Source organism: Microtus ochrogaster, linkage group LG5 (genome assembly GCF_000317375.1).
Source record: "Microtus ochrogaster isolate Prairie Vole_2 linkage group LG5, MicOch1.0, whole genome shotgun sequence".
Lineage (NCBI taxonomy): Eukaryota > Metazoa > Chordata > Mammalia > Rodentia > Cricetidae > Microtus > Microtus ochrogaster.
In genome coordinates, this window is record NC_022031.1 from 16,967,939 (window position 1) to 16,987,397 (window position 19,459).

General features: G+C 36.7%; 1 protein-coding gene across 2 annotated transcripts in view; it reads left to right on the plus strand.

Moving 5' to 3' along the window:
- Positions 1-19,459, plus strand: part of Arfgef1 (ADP ribosylation factor guanine nucleotide exchange factor 1) — a 96,063-nt gene that overhangs the window by 44,173 nt on the left and 32,431 nt on the right. For both annotated transcript variants that reach the window (XR_003378252.1, XM_005361885.2), the window contains exons 11-22: positions 229-328; positions 415-554; positions 650-758; positions 1,155-1,356; positions 3,343-3,454; positions 3,658-3,863; positions 4,097-4,181; positions 6,686-6,857; positions 9,161-9,312; positions 13,471-13,599; positions 14,645-14,803; positions 15,020-15,170. Coding sequence is in view for 1 of the 2 variants with exons in the window: in XM_005361885.2 (XP_005361942.1) it covers positions 229-328; positions 415-554; positions 650-758; positions 1,155-1,356; positions 3,343-3,454; positions 3,658-3,863; positions 4,097-4,181; positions 6,686-6,857; positions 9,161-9,312; positions 13,471-13,599; positions 14,645-14,803; positions 15,020-15,170 (1,717 nt within the window). In the remaining variant the exon portion in view is untranslated. The remainder of the gene's footprint in view (positions 1-228; positions 329-414; positions 555-649; positions 759-1,154; positions 1,357-3,342; positions 3,455-3,657; positions 3,864-4,096; positions 4,182-6,685; positions 6,858-9,160; positions 9,313-13,470; positions 13,600-14,644; positions 14,804-15,019; positions 15,171-19,459) is intronic.

Here is a 19,459-nt window from a genome sequence, read left to right on the forward strand (position 1 = left end):
ATTACTCTGAACTGGGGTATCTAAAATGATAACTGATGAATGAGAAACAGTTATGTTTAAGACATCACCACCCAGAAGGACTCCGTATCTTTGCCATTCCATTTGTCATCGCTACAGTGGTTCAGAGACAAACTCAAAATTGCAGTCTTGTTCTAGAGCTTTGGGACATTTAAAAGACAACCATGCATCTGCATAGTACCTTAAACACTTGTTTCCTTCTGTTCACAGGTATTCTTTAAAGAAATTTTCCTATACATTTTGGAAACTTCTACAAGCTCATTTGATCATAAGTGGATGGTTATTCAGACACTGACAAGGATCTGTGCAGGTATTTGGAATTAATCTTTATTATTTCTGGTAATAAAGTGTGTTCATACTGTAAATGCTCATTCTGAGATTATTGTATCGTCACAGATGCTCAGAGTGTGGTGGATATTTATGTAAATTATGACTGTGACTTAAATGCAGCAAATATATTTGAAAGACTAGTAAATGACCTGTCAAAAATTGCCCAAGGAAGGGGCAGTCAAGAACTTGGTATGAGTAATGTTCAGGTAAGAGCTTATTTTTTTTTTAATTTAAATATTTCTAAGAATGAGATGCGCATTTCTTTAAAAAGTCTTTTTGTCTTTATTCTGAATTATTATAGGAATTGAGTCTGCGGAAAAAAGGATTAGAATGTTTAGTTTCAATTTTGAAGTGTATGGTTGAATGGAGTAAAGATCAGTATGTGAATCCCAACTCTCAGACTACCCTTGGTAAGACAACATTTTGAGTGCAATGTTCCAATATTTTAAGTCAGTGATACATTGGAAGAAGTTTAAAGATGCTGTTAAAGGAGTCTTGTGAGCCGGGCAGTGGTGACACACGCCTTTAATCCCTACACTCGGGAGGCAGAAGCAGGCGGATCTCTGTGAGTTCGAGGCCAGCCTGGTCCACAAGAACTAGTTCCAGGACAGGCTCCAAAGCTACACAGATACCCTGTCTTGAAAAAAAATAAAACAATAATAATAATAGTAAAATAGTCTTGTGTTATATTTATGTATGTACATATACTGACAAGTCTTTTTAAGCATTAAAACTATTTCAACTTGCACTTAAATTTTCTAGTTTAGTTCTGCTGTAATCTTCTATATTCACATTTCTTTTTACAGGTCAAGAAAAACCCTCAGAGCAAGAAATAAGTGAAATCAAACACCCTGAGACTATAAACAGATATGGAAGTCTAAACTCCTTAGAATCCACATCATCTTCAGGAATTGGTAGCTACAGTACACAGATGTCTGGCACTGATAATCCAGAACAATTTGAGGTCTTAAAGCAGCAAAAAGAAATAATAGAACAAGGGATTGATTTGTAAGTGCCAGATTTGAAAAAGAAATGTTACAGATTATTCTTCAGCCACAAATGTGCCATCCCTACCCCCAGTTTCCCTACATCTTTCTCTCTCCTTTGTGTATTCCTTATTGTTCTCTTGGATCTAAACATTGAATGGCTCCATATTTAGTTCTCCTTCTTCACTGAAGTCTAGCCTACGCAGACTGAGAAGATGCCCAGCCTGTGGCTTCCTCTGAATTAATCTCGCACCAGGCTGATGGGCAGAGGATGTGCAGTTTTCACTATTTTAGTTAATCTGATTTCATAATCATGTGACAAAAATGTAAAATTTGAAAATTCCACTATTTATCATTGTTCCTTCTATGTTTCTGCTTCTTTGACTTTAGTTACATGCTTCATTCTTGCTAGGAATTTTATTTTTGTTTGTTAATATTAAGTAGTCATTTCCTAACCCAACCTGGCTACTCTCCCAGACTCTGAACTTGTGAAATCAATTTTCCTGCTGAATTTTGTGAAGCAGTCTACAAAAGATCTACAAAATCATTTCTTTTAAGTTTTTCTTATTCAACCTACAAAATAATGGGTTTCTTTCTTCTTTAAATTAAAATCTAACTACGTCATTTCCCACTTCTTATTCTCTCCCAGCCCCTCATGTACCCACCCCCTTGCACCTTCTCAAATTTATGACCATTTTTCTTTGATTATTTTCTGATATGTGCATTTATACATATATACCAACATACATAATATATGACACACACACATATGTGTGTGTGTGTGTGTGTGTGTGGTGTGTGTGTGTGTGTGTGTGTGTGTGTGTGTGTGTGTGTGTACATGTAGAAGACAAATGGCTTGGGGGGGGGGCAGCCAGTTTTCCTTCTGCTATATGGGTTGCAGGGATCAAATTTAGGTCATGAGGCTTAGTGGCAAGTGCTGTTAGCCACTGAGTCATTTTTCCAGCTCTGTTTATAGTCTTTTAATTTCAATTGTTTGGGCCATAGGTGTCAGGAATATACTCATCTTCTAGCTTCTCCAATGTTTTAAATTTTTAAGTCTTCCCTAATTACCTTTTGTACTTTATTTGGAACTCCTCTTTTATTAATTTAAATGTCCTTTCTTGTTGTTTTGGCTAGTTCTCCGTCTTGTTCATCTTTTCACAGAACCAACTCTTTGGTTTCTTTTCTTTTCTCTCTCTTTTTTTTAAAACAAGGTCTTACTATGTAATCCCAGCTGGTCTTGAACAGGTTATGTAGGCTTGGGTGCCTGATTGGCTTCACTTACTCAGAACCTGTGCCTCCTAAGTGCTGGGATTGAAAGGCATGTACCCTTAGGATCTATGACCTGCCTAATATGGGTTTTTCACAAGGTTTATAGTACTAGGCATGAATTTCCTCCTGTGAAACAGGTCTTAAATCCAGTCTCTCTAATTTAATTGTTTGAGTTTTTATTTGTGTCTTTTGTATATGTTTACGGGGTCATGTATGCCAAAATATGTGTTGGAGTCAGGACATTTTGCAGATGTCAGTTCTTTCCCTGGATCATGTGGACCCCAAATATCTAAATCAGTTCAACAGGCTTGGCTGCAAATACCTTTACCTGCTAAGCATCTTACATGCCCAGGTATTCAGCATAGTCTCCAAATGCATTAGGTTTAGGGAGTTCAGTAAGATATATAGGAATAGATGAGAGAAGGGGGTAAATTGAAACTATACTGAGAAAAACGTTATGTGATAGTCTAATCTGTTTAGGTATCTGTGGCGAGTCAGAAGGTACAACATACTGCAGTGAACTGCCTCTGAAGTGATCTGTGTCTGTGCTAATGATACACTTCCATTTGAAGTCTTTCCTAAGAAGAAAAAATAAACCTGTGCCGTGTAATGATTCTGTGTGCATGTGTGTTGGTTCCTGTTTTCTTTATGCAATTAAGAAAGTAATTTACTGTATTTCAAAATCTCAGGAAGTATGAGTAGTTCTCTTTTTAATCTTTCTATTAACTTCATCTAGATTTAATAAGAAACCAAAGAGAGGAATACAGTATCTTCAAGAACAAGGGATGCTTGGCACCACACCTGAAGATATAGCTCAGTTCTTACATCAAGAAGAAAGACTAGACTCTGTAAGAATACCATTTTATTTCATTCTAACCCTCTGTCTACAATTTATAAGCATATTAAAACAGTTGACTTGTCACTTCAGTCTGGAGCTTGTATAGTCAGGTAGTCAAAACTTGTGGTTCTTGGGATTTTCTGCTTTGTAAATGTTATGTGGAAAATGGAACATGCCATTGAATATTAAGTTCTCTCCTTTGGTTTACATTAGACTCAGGTGGGTGAGTTCCTGGGAGATAATGATAAATTCAATAAAGAAGTCATGTATGCATATGTGGACCAACATGACTTTTCAGGAAAGGACTTCGTTTCAGCCCTTCGTCTGTTTTTGGAAGGATTCCGTCTTCCAGGGGAAGCTCAAAAAATTGATCGATTAATGGAAAAATTTGCTGCAAGATACCTAGAATGTAACCAAGGGTAAGTAAGATGTGTATACTTTTTGATGATCAGTTATATCCATGGTAGTCAGACCCCTTCCTTAAAACACTTTATATGGTCTGCTGTTTGGCAATGTTAAGACAAATTCATCTATAATAATAATAATACATGAGCATGTTAATCCTGAGAGAGAACATTAAGAATAGGGTTTGAAATGACTTGTTTATAATAAAACAAAGCTTATAATGTGACACAGTATTTTTATTTTTCAGACAAACCCTTTTTGCTAGTGCAGATACTGCTTATGTTTTGGCCTACTCAATTATCATGTTGACCACAGACCTTCACAGTCCACAGGTATGTTTTTATCTACAGCAATAAATACAGTAAGTAGTGAGTATTAAATGTATTCTTTTAAATCTGTTAAGTATTAGTTGAAATTTAAATTTATGTGGTTAAACCAATTGCCAGAATTAAAATGATAGCCATTTGGTATTTATTCTAATAAACATAAAAGTATTTGTAAAAAGCCGGTCGATGGTGGCGCACGCCTTTAATCCCAGCACTCGGGAGGCAGAGACAGGCGGATCACTGTGAGTTCGAGACCAGCCTGGTCTACAGAGCTAGTTCCAGGACAGGCTCCAAAGCCACAGAGAAACCCTGTCTCAAAAAACCAAAAAAAAAAAAAAAAAAGTATTTGTAAAATATTTGTGAGTCTCATGATTCAAAGTTACACAAAAGTGAGAACAGATTTTAACCTAAAGAATGTTTTAGGTCTTTTGAATATTTATTACATAGAGACTACTGTATGTTATCTGCCTTTTTAAAAATACATTTCAAGTATGAACAGCAGTAAGATTAGTATTTAAGAGATTATATAGGATAGAATAGGATAGATTATATAGTACTATTGGAATTGCACTGAACCCCACAGATGTGGTCAATCTTGGTGTTGACACACACACACACACAGATAATATTGTCACATCTCAGTTATATATTATTTCTTTGTCTTTTAGTGTGTGTCTCTGAGAGAGACACACTTTAAGCATACTCACTAGCATCTTAACTAAACATTGAACAAACATTTAACTACAGGTGAGTAGGAAGTGTCCCAATTTAGTGACCATGCTTAACAGCCACAGTTCCTTAGTCTTATTAAAGAACAGCTACTTGACTTCTGATACCTACTTTAAGATATTGCTTTTGAAGTTTACATTACTTTTTGCTTGATTTCTAAAAAGCACATTTTGGTATTATTATTAAATTGTCTCTATGAGTTAATTTATAAGAATTTTTTAGCTATTAGTTGGGTATAATGATACACATCTTCAATCTCAGGACTCAGGAGGCAGAAGCAGGTGAATCTCATGAGTTCAAATTCCAGTCAGGGCTACAGAGTGAGACCTTAGTTTAAGCATATGGGAATAAAATTTAAGAAGAATCTGTTCCATACAAGATTTCAAGAGAAGAAAAGTAGAACTGGTTTACATTGCTTTCCAGAATCCCACCATGGTGGCAGTGTGCAGCATGTTTGAATAACTAAAAGCAATATTTTCTCTGCTCCCAAGGGAGCCCTTACCCAAATACAGACACTTATTTTCCATAAGACATTGCCCTGTCTCCGATTGTCACAACTCCAAAACATTTCTCCATAATTCCAGGTGATTTTTGTCTTCCTTTACTTCAAATTGTGATCACTTGGATTTTGGTTTTTTTCTATTTTTCCTTTTTTTTTTTTTTAATAAGCAGCTATCTGTCAGAACTTTAGGTAAAATGTCTTGCTTTTTGTTTTTTAAAGCCAGGACCTGAGATGAAATTTAAAAGTTACGATATTCTTCGGTTTAAAATTCAGGTCAATATATTTGCCGATTCTATTCTGTCTTATATTATACTATGTTATAGATAGTGTTCTGGGCTTTCCCACATTAGACCTGTAAGCCTTGCTGCATTATTGCTCTGTATACTTTAATGTTAGTCTATAAGGACCTTACCTTTAGAAGTCCACTAATTCTTGATGGCAGGTGGCAGGAATGTGTCTAATTAAATATTTCTTCAAAAATATATTAAGACAACTGGGTTTTGTCTGTCTTTTTTGCTGGAGATTGAGTATAATAGACTTTGCTGTGTTAATTCCATGTTTTACAATTTTGCCACCATCTTTCAAATTACCAACATTGCTTTATTAAGTTGAACCTCCCTGTTGAGGATGTTTAAACGAGATAAAACATTCTAAAGATTCTTCATCCGAGTCACCTAGTATAAGGCAGTTGTTGTGATAACTCAGAAAATGTTAGGTAGTTTTAAATAATACTCAACTATTGTTATTTTTGCATTCCCTTTTTGAGATAATGAAATTCCATTTAATTTGCGTTGTTCATGTCATTCTGAACTATAATTTGAATCCTTTGGTGTTTCTAATAGTTTGTAGGGGTCTTTCTAAGAACCTACTAGAAGTCTTGTACACTTGGGGCAAAATCAAGTCACTTTTTTATTCCCCCTTCCTTCAAATTATTCAGTATTATGCTCGGTAAAGCATATGCCAGAATGTATCTTTTACATTGTCCTTGTTTTCCACAACTTTCATCTTTATATACATTTTGTTGAATATTTTTCATTTCTAGACTTGAGAATAGTCTCTTAAACAGCTATTCTAATTCTTTGTTTGTTTGTTTGTTTTTTGAGACAGGGTTTCTCTGTAGCTTTGGAACCTTTCCTGGAGCTCACAGAGATCCTTCTGCCTCCCGAGTGCAGGGATTAAAGGCGTGCGCCACCATCGCCCGGCTAGCTATTTTAATTCTTAAAGATGAGTAAACCTTTTATGTGAGTTTTTAGAAACGATAATGGTTTTTCATGTCTAGGTTAAAAACAAAATGACAAAGGAACAGTACATTAAAATGAATCGAGGTATCAATGACAGTAAAGACCTCCCTGAAGAGTATCTATCGGCCATTTATAATGAAATAGCTGGGAAGAAAATATCAATGAAAGAAACAAAAGAGCTAACAATCCCTACAAAATCAACTAAGCAGAGTAAGTAGAGTAATCCTATCTGACTGTTCGTGGAAAGACGTGTTAGGTGCGTTCTGTTTCTGGAAGTGGTTGTTTTAAGACTGGCTCCTCTGGGTGTCTAAAAATGATCTGGAACGGGGGAAGGTGTGTGCTTGGGGATTTTTGTTTTGATTTTTTTTTTGTTTGTTTGTTTGCTGTTTGCTTAATTTAAGAAACCATGTGTGTGACTTGGCTATTTTGCTGAGAAATGTTATAATGGTAATGGAGCTGTCTTTTTTTTTTCCCCAAGAAGAAAACACTGGCTAGTGAGTTAAAAACCAGGTAGTAACATGTGTTAGGAGTGTTTACATATTAACTTGTCCATTCATCAGTTCATCTCAGCAGGGATTTGGAAATTAAAGAAATTGCTTAGAGGACACTGAAGAGATGGCTCAAAAATTAAAAGCATTTTGCTGTTCTTCCAGAATATCTGGATTTGGTTCCTAGCACCCACATAATTGCTGACAACCATCTGTAACTCCTGTAAGGGGATCTGACTCTCTGCCTTACTTGGGTACCAGGCATGCATACGCAAAGCTCTCACATAAAATTAAAAAATAAAAAGTCTTCTGCTTTCTCATCATCTATAAGCAACATAATTCTGTCTTGTTTAAAATTAAACCATAACACATACATGGAAGCTGGGTGTGGGCATGACTAGAAGAAGTAGGAAAAGTTGTAGTATCAGTGTTGAGGGTGACTATGTCAGACTGTATTAGAATGCTGTTGACTCCTCTGTCTAACAGTACTAGGAACCCGGCACTGCTCTAGATATTCTATATACATGTAGACAGTGATGTTTAATTCAAGCTTAGCTCTGACTACAGGATGGGCATGCCTGGGCCTATGAGTGTTATAGTGGCTCTTGAATGTTTCTCGTTCAGAAAGAAGATTCTACCCTTTCTAAGCACTTTTACTTGAAGTGAAATATCAATTTGAACATATTATTGGTAGCAAAATATTTTTAACATGAGGCAATTGATAGGTTTTTAGGATAAATCTGTTTTGAAATTTTAGAATTGTAAGAACCCAGGGCCTTAAGGAGATAATGTCAGTGGAGTATAACTGGCCTTATCCTTTGTCTTTTTTAATATTCAGAAAGAATATTAAGATATTCTCTCTGTTTATAGACAAGGAAACTCAAGCACAGACAGATTAGGAGAAGTAATCAGAATTATTTTTTCTCTAGTAGTCATACCTACCTACGTAGTCCTGCCTCTACCTTCTCTCATCACATCTACTTTTAACATTTACTTATGTGTAAAAATAGAGAAAAAAGAATTATGTTGCTTGAAATCTATGCAATGTAAAAACTTTTCCAATGACAACTACTTATAAAACCTAAGAGAAAAGTGGAAAAGACAGATACTGAGCTGGGTGCCATTGGCTCTTAGTCTACTCCAGTATTGAGTAAAAGTCAGCACTGCATCCAGTGGTGCTTTTCTTCTAGCATTGGTGTTTTAAACCTTCAGCTTTATACTTAAGCAAATGTCTGTTTCCTGCTTTGATTTCATTTGGCCCAGAGTATAGCACCCCAATACCATATATATTTTTCTCTTCTTCATTATATCTATGATGGGTGAAGTCAGTGAGAAACCTGATATGGAAAGAAGGTGTGGTGTGCTGGGGATGCTAAAATTACTTAGGAGGGTCAGGGCGGTGCTATTTTCAGTTTTTTGTTTTGTTTTGCTGAGGACAAATACCAGTGTGTTTACCTCTCTTCTGTTCTCCTGTCCTGTGTTTGGTTCCTTTCCTTGATACTTTAATTTTGAGTGTTGTACTCTGAGGTTTTCACTTACTCCTAACTATTTATTAGTCCAGTACTCTACCATCCTCAAGGTGCAATTTACCCTTTAAAAAAAGTGAAAATTCAAAGGGAGAAATTTCAGTGGTATAGCACTTAGCTAGCATGAGCAGGACCCTTAGCATGACTGTCAGTCAGTCAATAAATAGGTAAATTGGGTGGTTCTGTTGACATTTAGTATGTTTACAGTGCAGTACATCCATCTCCTCTGGCTAAGACTAAAACATTTGGTTACTCCAAAATAAAACCCTGCACCCATAGATTAATGCTAGAGTTCCCTCTGCCTTTGCCCTGGCCAGCACCAGTCTACTCTGTCTCTCTGGGTTTACCTGTTTCAGATACTTCATGTACATAGAATCAAACAGATCATACTGTCTAGATTCTTAGGGCTAATATTAATTAATGTTAATTACTGGCATTTACTTTAAAAGTGTCATCTTAAAGTACTTTCTATTTTAAATGGTAATATTTCTTATTTCAGATGTAGCCAGTGAAAAGCAAAGACGACTTCTGTATAATTTAGAAATGGAACAGATGGCCAAGACAGCTAAAGCACTCATGGAAGCTGTGAGCCATGTTCAGGCGCCTTTTACAAGTGCAACACACTTGGAGCATGTGAGGCCCATGTTTAAGGTTAGAATTACTGGTAACTTTGCTACAGTATATATTTATATATAATTTTGCTTAGCATATTTTAAAAATATAATAATAGAGTCTGTTTGACCTAGAAGATATCCCCTGGTTGTTTAGAACTTAATTAATATAAATTATCTCTTTATTAAAGAAAGTGAAAGGTGGTATGCAATGTAAGTAATTGGTAAGGGTATAATTTCAGAAACAAGAAATGGAAAGCTTTAGAGATTGGTCAGTAATCCTTGGCTTGTTTTTTCCATTATAAATGATTTATTCCTAAGTCTTTGGTATTCATCTCAATTTCAAAGTGATCCTGAAGCTCAGATTCTCCTCAGCACTTCTATCCTCAGAGTTAATACTGGGGTTCTGAGTAGAACTGAACACTAGCGCGTACATTAGGAAACAGATGGGAATGCCTTCTCTGCAATGTAATTGATATACCACCGTCACTTCATTGAAGGAAACTAACTTTGCCCTCTCCAAGAAGCTATCAATTGCAAATAGCTTTGTGACTCGAGGGTAGGACTTCATGGGCACTATTCTTCCACTGTGCTGTGATTTTTGTCTGGCTTGAGTTTGTACAGGTTTTGTGCACGCTGTCACAGTCTGTACATTCATATGTGCGTATGCACTTTTGTGTCTGGAAAACACTGTTTCCTTGAAGTCATCCACCACTTCTGGCTCTTCCTGACCCCTCTTCCACTTAGATCCCTAATCTTATGGGGGAGGGAGCTGTCGTATAGACATTCCATTTCAAACTGAGCATTTCAAAGTCTCTTATGCTCTGCATGTTTGCGAGTTTTGATCCTTATGCTACAAGAAGAAGCTTCTTTGTTGAAGGTTGAATAATGCACTTATGTCTGGATGTCACAATATGTTATCAGGAGTCACTTTGTTGCTATGTTCATTTAGCAAAGTAATGATAGGAGTTGTCCCCTAAGACCCATTATCTACATCTAGTCTTAGCTTCTTGACTTTATTGACAGTGTCAGTACGCATTCTATCTCATGGAGTTGGCCTTAAATCCAGTTTTGGATTTAAGTGGTTGGTTACTCCTATAACGTCCATGCCACTGATGCACTAGTGAGCATACCTTGCTAAGCAGGTCTCTATTGTAGCTGGGTAAGATAAGTACTTTTCTCTTCCAGTATCAAATATAGAACCTTCCAGCACTGTAAACGCTATAACCATTAGGGTTGAGGCTTCCAGTTCAACACTAGCTATATTTTTCCTTCTCTGTTACGTAAGTGTGTAGTGTCTTCAGTGATAGGGTTTTAACTGTCAGGTTGTGGAGGGTAAGCAATAGTATTGTCAGTAGCCTGTGACATTTGGGGTGTGAGGGATAGGGATCCTGTGGCATCACATTAGCCAACAACTAAAATATATAAACCCCATTCCTGGTATTGGGTGTTTTATTTAGTAGTTTATAATGTCTAGTTGGGGTATTATTCCCCATTATATGGTTAACTCCATTTAAACTCCTTTTATATATGTATATATATTTAGGAAATAGGTAGATTTCCATATAGCTTTTCACAGGGCCTTTAGTGTTTGTTATCCCCCTCCATATTTCCTCCACCCTGCCCTCCCACCACTGCACCCATTTAATCCTCCTATTCTGACTTTCCCCATTTTTCACTATACTCTAGTTCCCGTCCCTTGGACTAGTTCTACCCCACTAGTCCTTCACCAGCTACCTAACCTCTGTAGGTTTGTTTTTCTAAATGAAACACACATATATAAAGTATAAAACTAACATCCTATATGAGACAAAACTTGACTTTCTGGGTCTAAGTTATCTCATTCAGAATGATTGTTTTTAATCCTATCTATTTTTCTGCAAAGTTCACAGTTTCATTTTTCTTAAAAGCTGAGTAATATTCTATTGTATAAGTGTATCACATTTTCTCTAGCCAGTCATCCGTTGGCAGACATATAAGCTGTTTCTGATGTCTATTTTGAATGAGCAGCAATAGAGATGGATAAGCAAGTATCTCTGTGGCAGGATGGAGCATCCTTTGGCTATATTCCAAAAGTGGTAATGCTGGGTTTTGGTAGATTGATTCCTAACTTCCTAAGGAACTGTCTCAGTGATATCCATAGTGGCTGTAAGTTTTCACCCCCACCAGCCATGCATGAGCATTCCCTTTACCCTACGTCCTTACCAGTGTGAACTAATGGTGCACGCCTTTAATCCCAGCACTCGGGAGGCAGAGGCAGGCGGATCTCTGTGAGTTCAAGACCAGCCTGGTCTACAGAGCTAGTTCCAGGACAGGCTCCAAAGCCATAGAGAAACCCTGTCTCGAAAAAAAACAAAAAAACAAAACAAAAAAACCAAAAAACTAATTTTGGCCATTCTGACAGATATAAGATAAAATCTCAAAGTAACTTTAATTTGCATTTCCCTAGTGACTAAGGATATTATACATTTCTTTAAGTGTTCTCTGCCATTTGTGTTTTGTCTTTTGAGAATTCTGGGTTTATTTTTGTGCCACATTTTTCAATTGGATTTTTTAATCAATTTTTTTAGTTCTTCATATATACTAGATGCTAACCCTCTGACAGATAGATAATTGGTAGAAATTTTTTTCTCCTTCTGTAGGCTTCCACTTCTTGAATAATGGTGTCCTTTGCTGTACAGAAGCCTTTTAGTGTCACGTGGTCCTAGTTACTAGCTGTTGACTAATGCCTGTCCTATCTCAGTCCTATTCTGGAACTTTTTCCTGAATAGGCCAGTGAGTTCAAGCATATTCTCTACTATTTCTTTGTCCAAATTAGGGTATAAGGTCTTATGTTGAAATTTTTGATCACACATTTTTTTTTTTTTTGTTTTTCGAGACAGGGTTTCTCTGTGGCTTTGGAGCCTGTCCTGGAACTAGCTCTGTAGATCACACATTTTTTAATGTAATCATTATTTCATGAGGGAAGAGACTATGTTCATTTCTAATATCTAGTAAAGTTCTTGGCTTATAATTCCTCAGTAAATAAGTTGGTTGGGGAACAGGACTAGAAAGTAAATTTATAATTTTCTAGAATGTGGTTTATGATATTACCAGATATAAGCATATGCATGAGAACATTTTATATCTTGCTAAATCTTATTTTAGAGAGATTTATGCAGTTATGAACAAACAATAGTTTTACTATCTACTGAGTATTATTTAGGTATAATTTGATTGATAAATCCTGTTCTTGATGCTTGCACATTATCTGGGAGCAGCATCTTCAAGTGTTGTACATGTAGAGTGAGGCCGAGGAAGAACCAAGGTGCTGCAGCCTGCGTGCTGTGCACAGATTTTATCGTTTGCCTTTAATCTTCCTGGACTTTAAAAGAAAACTCCAAGGAACTTGTGTTTCTTAGAAGTGCTACAAGTTTCATGACCCTATAAAAATTAATCTCTTCATATCTATAAGACACTGGTAAAATATTTTCATCTTTGTAACTTTATATACTTACAGCTTTGCTGCTCAATGAATTATTAAAAGCAACATAACTCATATCAGATGTTTCAGAGTTATGTGGATTTCTGTTGTTTGTTATCTATGCTAAGTGAGTACCCTACCATTGAGCTACCCTACCAAGTCCTTTACTTTTTGAGAAATTGTCTCTCCAGTTCTCTCAGATCATCCTTGAACTCACTCACAGTCCTGACTCCACGTCTGAAGCTCAGATTATAGATGTGGACCAGAGCCTCCAGATGAGTAAATATTTTAAAATACTGTCCAACTAGGAATCAAATACAGCTTCTTAATATAAGTACTTAAAAGAAAGGCTGAATGATGTTTGCAGAGCAGGCTTTGAGAAAAGTAGGGCCACTTGTTGCAAGTGGGAAAATGACTCAGAGGATTGTATTGGAGCTAAAGAGTCAGGGTTATTGCAAAGGTCAGCGCCTGCAAAGAGAAATGAATTTTAAGTCAGTGATACAACTTTATATGAATGTTAACTATTCCTGTGTTTTCGTTGTTGTGAATAATTTATAACTACTGTTCTTAAAATAAGCCTGTGGTTATTACTGAATTCATGATCATTTCCATTTTTTTTAAGTTCAAGATACATAATTTTATTGTTTCTTTAAGAAAGCTTTCACACATACTGTGCCAAGATTCTCAATTACCACTTGATGTTCATGGTATATTTTAAATTTTTAATTTTTCTAGCTGGCTTGGACTCCTTTTCTGGCCGCTTTCAGTGTGGGTCTACAAGACTGTGATGATACTGAAGTAGCCTCTCTTTGCCTAGAAGGGATAAGATGTGCGATCAGAATTGCGTGCATTTTCAGCATCCAGGTAATGGAATTTTACTTTCATGGCAGGTTTGGAAAACACATGCCATCAATAGCGTTCAACACTTGGTATTTTTTCCTGACTTCCTTAAAAACCAACTTCACATTTGTGATGGAATTAAATGAATAATTTCTGAGAAGCTCTTTCAGAGCAGTTCTGTATGGTATTTTTCTAGGCATTGTAAGTATTTGTTTTAGATACCTTTTGGCCTAAGCCTCAGAACTAGTTATCTTTAAAAGAACCAAATTGTAGTATGAATTCTAATTGATCTTAACAATAAAAACCTGGAGTCAGATATTGGGGTAAATGCTGAAAGATGAAAGAAGTAAAGTAGCAGTCACGGTCGCTTGTTACCAGTAATTCTGTGTAGCTGTGGAATCTGTCCTGGAATTCACTCTGTAGACCAGGCTGGCCTTGAACTCACAGAGATCCCCTCGCCTCTGCTTCCCACGTGCTGGGATTAAAGGCGAGTACCACCACTGCTTGGCCTCTTTGATTAACTAATGGCTAGCTCAGCACCCTGATCCTCTAGCAAGCTTTATTTGTTAGAGTACCTAACATAACTTTCCATGAAAGCAGCCTTTGTAGGACTTTATGGACTTTAAGGATGACTTTTAGCTAGATTCTTTTTTTTTTTACTTAACCCATTTAATACATTGTGAATGTTATGATTTAGTATATTACAAAATACAGCCTAGTATATTACAAAATACAGCCTAGCTGTAGAGGAAAAAAAATGAACAAATTCATAAAGCAGGTTTTTGCTAATATAATTGAAAAATCTTTTTCAGTAAATTTGTTGTCACTGTATGAATTCATTTGTTGACTACTGAAAATCTCATTGAATTGGTACTTCAAATGGTGTCTAGATTTAAGAAATTTATGAACTTCCTGCCTTATTTTAAGATAAATTTTTTTTTAGTTTGTAATCCATGGCATGTCTGTTAAAATTTACTAAACACATAGACAGTTTGTTCAACATGAATTAGAGGTCAGTCAGTATTCTGTATTTTCAACCATGTAAATAAAATTTTCCCTTTTTTTGTAGTTGGAAAGAGATGCATATGTCCAAGCACTAGCCAGATTTACCTTGCTTACAGTGAGTTCTGGAATTACTGAAATGAAACAGAAGAATATCGACACAATAAAAACACTCATCACAGTGGCTCACACTGATGGAAATTATTTAGGAAACTCATGGCATGAGGTAGAAATTCTTTTAACTTTGCAATTCGATTTCTAAAATGAGTTGATGCTAAATATTCTACCACTAGTAGGCTTAAGTGTGGAAAATAATTTAGTATATTTTAAATAAACAGCATTTGGTAATGATTTATAATGTAATATGTGTTTAAATCCTAACTGCATATATTTTAAGATATATATTGTTAAAACCTCCCTTTTTTTTCCTTTTATACTAAAGATCCTGAAGTGTATCAGTCAGCTGGAGCTGGCACAGCTTATAGGAACTGGAGTGAAGCCTCGCTACATTTCCGGGACAGTGAGGGGCAGAGAAGGGTCACTCACTGGAACCAAAGATCAGGCCCCTGATGAATTTGTCGGTCTGGGACTTGGTGAGGGGTTTTGAAATTATCTTTAGAAAATATCAAAATTTGTTTTTAAACCTCTGGGTTATGTAATTTTTATTGTACCAATGAAATATAGAGAAATGAGATAAATTGCCCTTTGCCTAATGTAATAGAGAAAAGCAAGATGACTAAGTAGGAAATTAGTCTTTTTCAGTTGGTCTGATTTACAATATTAAATGCTACTTAGTTTCTTCCCTGTGACTATGAGAAGGATACACTCAACTTGCTTTTAAGACTAGGCAAGTAACTTAAATGTGTAGGCTAGTATAAAATAATAGACAATTGGGGCAACTAGAGAAACCGTTCACACGCAGACATTTCAAAGCCACTGTGTAGGTTACCCAAACTGTCATCAGGATGGAACCTCTTCCCCAAGCTTTCAGAAGAGCTTGGAGTGGCCAGTAGCACAAATGAAAACATTAGCAAAAGTAGATGCCAAAAAAATGAAAGATGGTACATTTTCAGTCATGAATGGAGGGAGCTCCCCCAGGGAGGAAACCGAGACATTGACCTTGACTTCTGTGCTTCTGGGTTTGAGTTCCTCTCTACTTCTTTTACACTTAGACGCTAGCTATGTTAGTTCTAGATTCAGTTTCCACTATTGCAAACTAAAGATGTCATGTAATTGTAGATTGTTAGAACTACGTAAGAATTTTATACACGAGGACTTAGCCCAATGCCCAGTGCATTAGAGACCAGGGAGTAGTGTCTGACTGTCCTCCCCACTCCACCTCCAGCCATCCAGAAACTGGACTTGAGTAGAACTGTAAGGGATATACCAGGGAATCAGCAGTGTTTATTTTTTAAGACTTTGTAACATAACATTATATTGTGAACACTTCCTATATTTATCCTGCAGTAATTCAGTTATTGTTAGCAGTCCTTAGGAAATCTAAAATAGTTTCAAATCTGAAAGTGTATCCTCAGGAAAAGATAAAGGACTAGGACCATGTTTTGATTTCAGGTTGGATTAAGTAAAATTAGTTTCTGGGTAGTTCATTCTGAGATAATTTAGCAATACAGTCTGGCTGTCTCTCAGGGATCCCATAGCAGAGTGTGAAGTAGAAAGTCTGGCTGCCTCAGACTTGTGATTCTCTTACCTCCACCTTCAAGATTACAGGGGTGAGCCATCATGTCTGCTTTTTGTGTAAACTCTATCTATGTCATAGTTCTCTTTTGGATTTTCTCTATTCTCTACTCATTTCTGGTCTGTCAGGCTTTTATTTCTGTCTGTGCTGTAAGAAAACTGCTGCTGACTTGGGCTCTTGTGAGCAGAGGCCTCCCTTGGAGGTCATTGGTTTCCACCCAGCCTGAGTAGCGGGTAGTCAGCTCTTGCCAGTGCTCACACACAGCAGATGCTCTTTTGAGCAGGTGCTCTACTTAGAATTCAAGCTGGAAAAGCTGCGTGTATACATACCAGCTGAGCCACTTTAAGCTACTGTTTTTCTGTATTAATCAGCATTCACACATCACACATCCTATGAAATCTTAGTCATTAGTCACGGCTGTAGAGGCAGTGGGACCTGGGAGAATGGAGCCTATGTTTTAACCTCTTCACAATGGCTGCCCCTTCATCAGCTGCTATTTCAGCCAGCAGTTACAACTCTGCAGTTACGGGCCTGCTTAGACCAGTCTTAGACCAGTCCCACAGGCACTGGCTATGTCGTTGCCTCTAAAGGTAGTTTTAACTAAATCTCTGTTGTTCTATTTATAAATAAGACTCAAGGTTGAAAGGCTGGGGTAAAAAATCTTCTAGCTCAAAGACGTTGGGTTGCAGTTAGCTAACTTTTCCCCTTGTTGTAGTCTCAGAAGGACCTGTGCTTCTGCATTGCCAAACCAGAAAATGCACCAGTCCAAACCCCACCTTCTTGTCTCTATCTCTCCCAGATGCCCTCTGAGGCTCTATGATTACCTTCTGTCAACTAGTTGCTAAGGTAGCCTCACAACCCAAGATTAATTTTATTAATGCAAATGCAAACTCAGGGTGATTGCATATCCCCCAATAGGAGCCGATAAATGAGGTAGACTAAAGTCTCATGCAGTAGCCAACTTTATTCAGAGCCTCAGATAGTTTATACCAGAAGGTTAAAAAAGGCCACCTGAGTAAGTTCTCACATGTTCAAGCTGTATGTAAGCATAAGAACAAGCCTCCTGTGGCAAATAAAAGATAGTCTAAACATTTAATTAAAATAACAAGAGCAAAAATCCGAAGTAAGCACAGTCCTATCTGCTACTCTTGGGAGGAGCATGAAAACACATTCCAAGAGCAGTTTCCCATTTTGAAGAAGCTGAGGTTGCTGGAGCATTCTCACAAGCACTCAGAATTCTCCTCACGTGACTCCATTCCAGGACTGTTCTGACATTCATGCTTTAGTGTCTATGGGGATTTGAATCCAGGGCCCCTGGAGATACTTAAATCCTGGCTGCTCAAGTTCCTTCCATAAAGAGTATAGTATATCCATATAACCAACACATACCCTGCTGTGAACTTTAAATAATCTCTAGACTGCTTATAATACCAAATAGAAACAAATCGATGCAAATAATTATACAATATGCATAGAAATAAAAACAATTTTTAAGTGTAGTACAAGCAAAATTTTTCTCCCAAATATTTTTATTTATATTAGTTATTTACTTCTTTCTTTGTTTTTTCTAAGACGGAGTTTCTCTGTATAGCCCTGACTGCCCTGACTGCACTTGAACTCAGAGATCGACCTTCCTCTGCCCCCCCCCCCCACAGGTGCTGGGACTAAAGGCCACCACTGCCTGACTTCATTTTATTTTTTAAATTAAAATATAATTAAATAACTTTTTCCTTTGTTCCCTCTAATTCCCACACAGAAATTCCTTCAGATATTTTTGATAGATATGAAACTCACATGTGGAGGGAAAATTGTATATGAAAGAAGTCTGTAGCTTTATGTTTTAGGAATAGAAACTTTAAAATCATCAAGAACTCAAGCCTTGGGAGGGTCAGCAAGACAGATTACTTAGCCTTGCTTGCTGTCAAGTTTCATAACTGAGAGTTGGGTCCTTATTTCCATCATTGCAGAAATAACAAACAAAAACACCACCCCAAATATAAAAATGTTTAGCTGGTCATGGAGATGCACACCATAATCCCAGCATCTGGAAGACTGAGGCAGAAAGATTACAGGTCTGAGGGTCGTCTGGTACACAGTAAAACTGTCTTAAAAGATTCATAGTATATAAATTTGAATTAGAGACCTTATGGTGTATATTAGTATTGGAAAATTCAGTGGCTTCAGCCACGTAAGTCTTTAAGAATACATATAGCACATCTTTCTTATCCTAAATATAAGTAATTTGGTAAGATGAGAATTGTTTGTTGCTATTATACCATTATACAACTCTCTGAAAGATATTACATGTTTGTGAAATAGATTCTTTGAGTTGCTAGACATTTTAGATGTTCTTTGATTTCTTTAATTATTTTAATAAATGGTTATAAATTACATTAAATATAAAAGTTTAAGATGCTCTTAGAATGTATATTTCAATTGATACACAAAACAAGTTATGTAATGACTGACACTGTTTCCTCTTCAAATGTTTCCTTCATTCGGTTCCTGCTTGCTGTATATGTTAAATATTCCTTGGCCCTGTCTCCCTCCACCTCAGTTACTCTTGTCATGTACTTCATGCTTTCATCCTTGACTTCTTGTCTGAATAGAGATAGACTCAGTTTATGTTCCACATCTTTTTCTGTTTCAAAAATAGGAAACCTATTATTTCTTATTGGAATAGGTGACACTTAGGTATTTGGGGGAAATGTAGAACATGTCAGTCTTCTAAAAGGATAAATCATTCTGTTTTACTGCATTGCCAGGCATGGTCGTATATCCCATAATCCTAGCCCTGGGAGAGCCCCTGTGTGCAACAAGAAAAAGAAAAAAAGTAGTACATTAACACCCATAAACTCCATTTCTAGTTTCTTTAGAGCTTGTTTGGAGGTTTGGGTATAGAGCACAGCTATTCATATATACTAACAAAAACAAAAAACCAGTCTTTATAGGAGAAGTTGTCTTCTTGATCTGAGCACATAACTTTTGGGAAGGATATACTTGGAACTGTGAGAAAAGAAGGGAACACCCAACTAGTCAGCCATATTGGCCTAAGAATCAACCCTAGTGATTAGTGGGTTGGCGGATGTCAGAGCTGAATCAGCCTTATGTCCTCTAGTGTTGTCATGCTGCATCTCCTGCCTTATGTTCGCTAGTGTCGTCATGCTGCATCTCCTGCCTTATGTT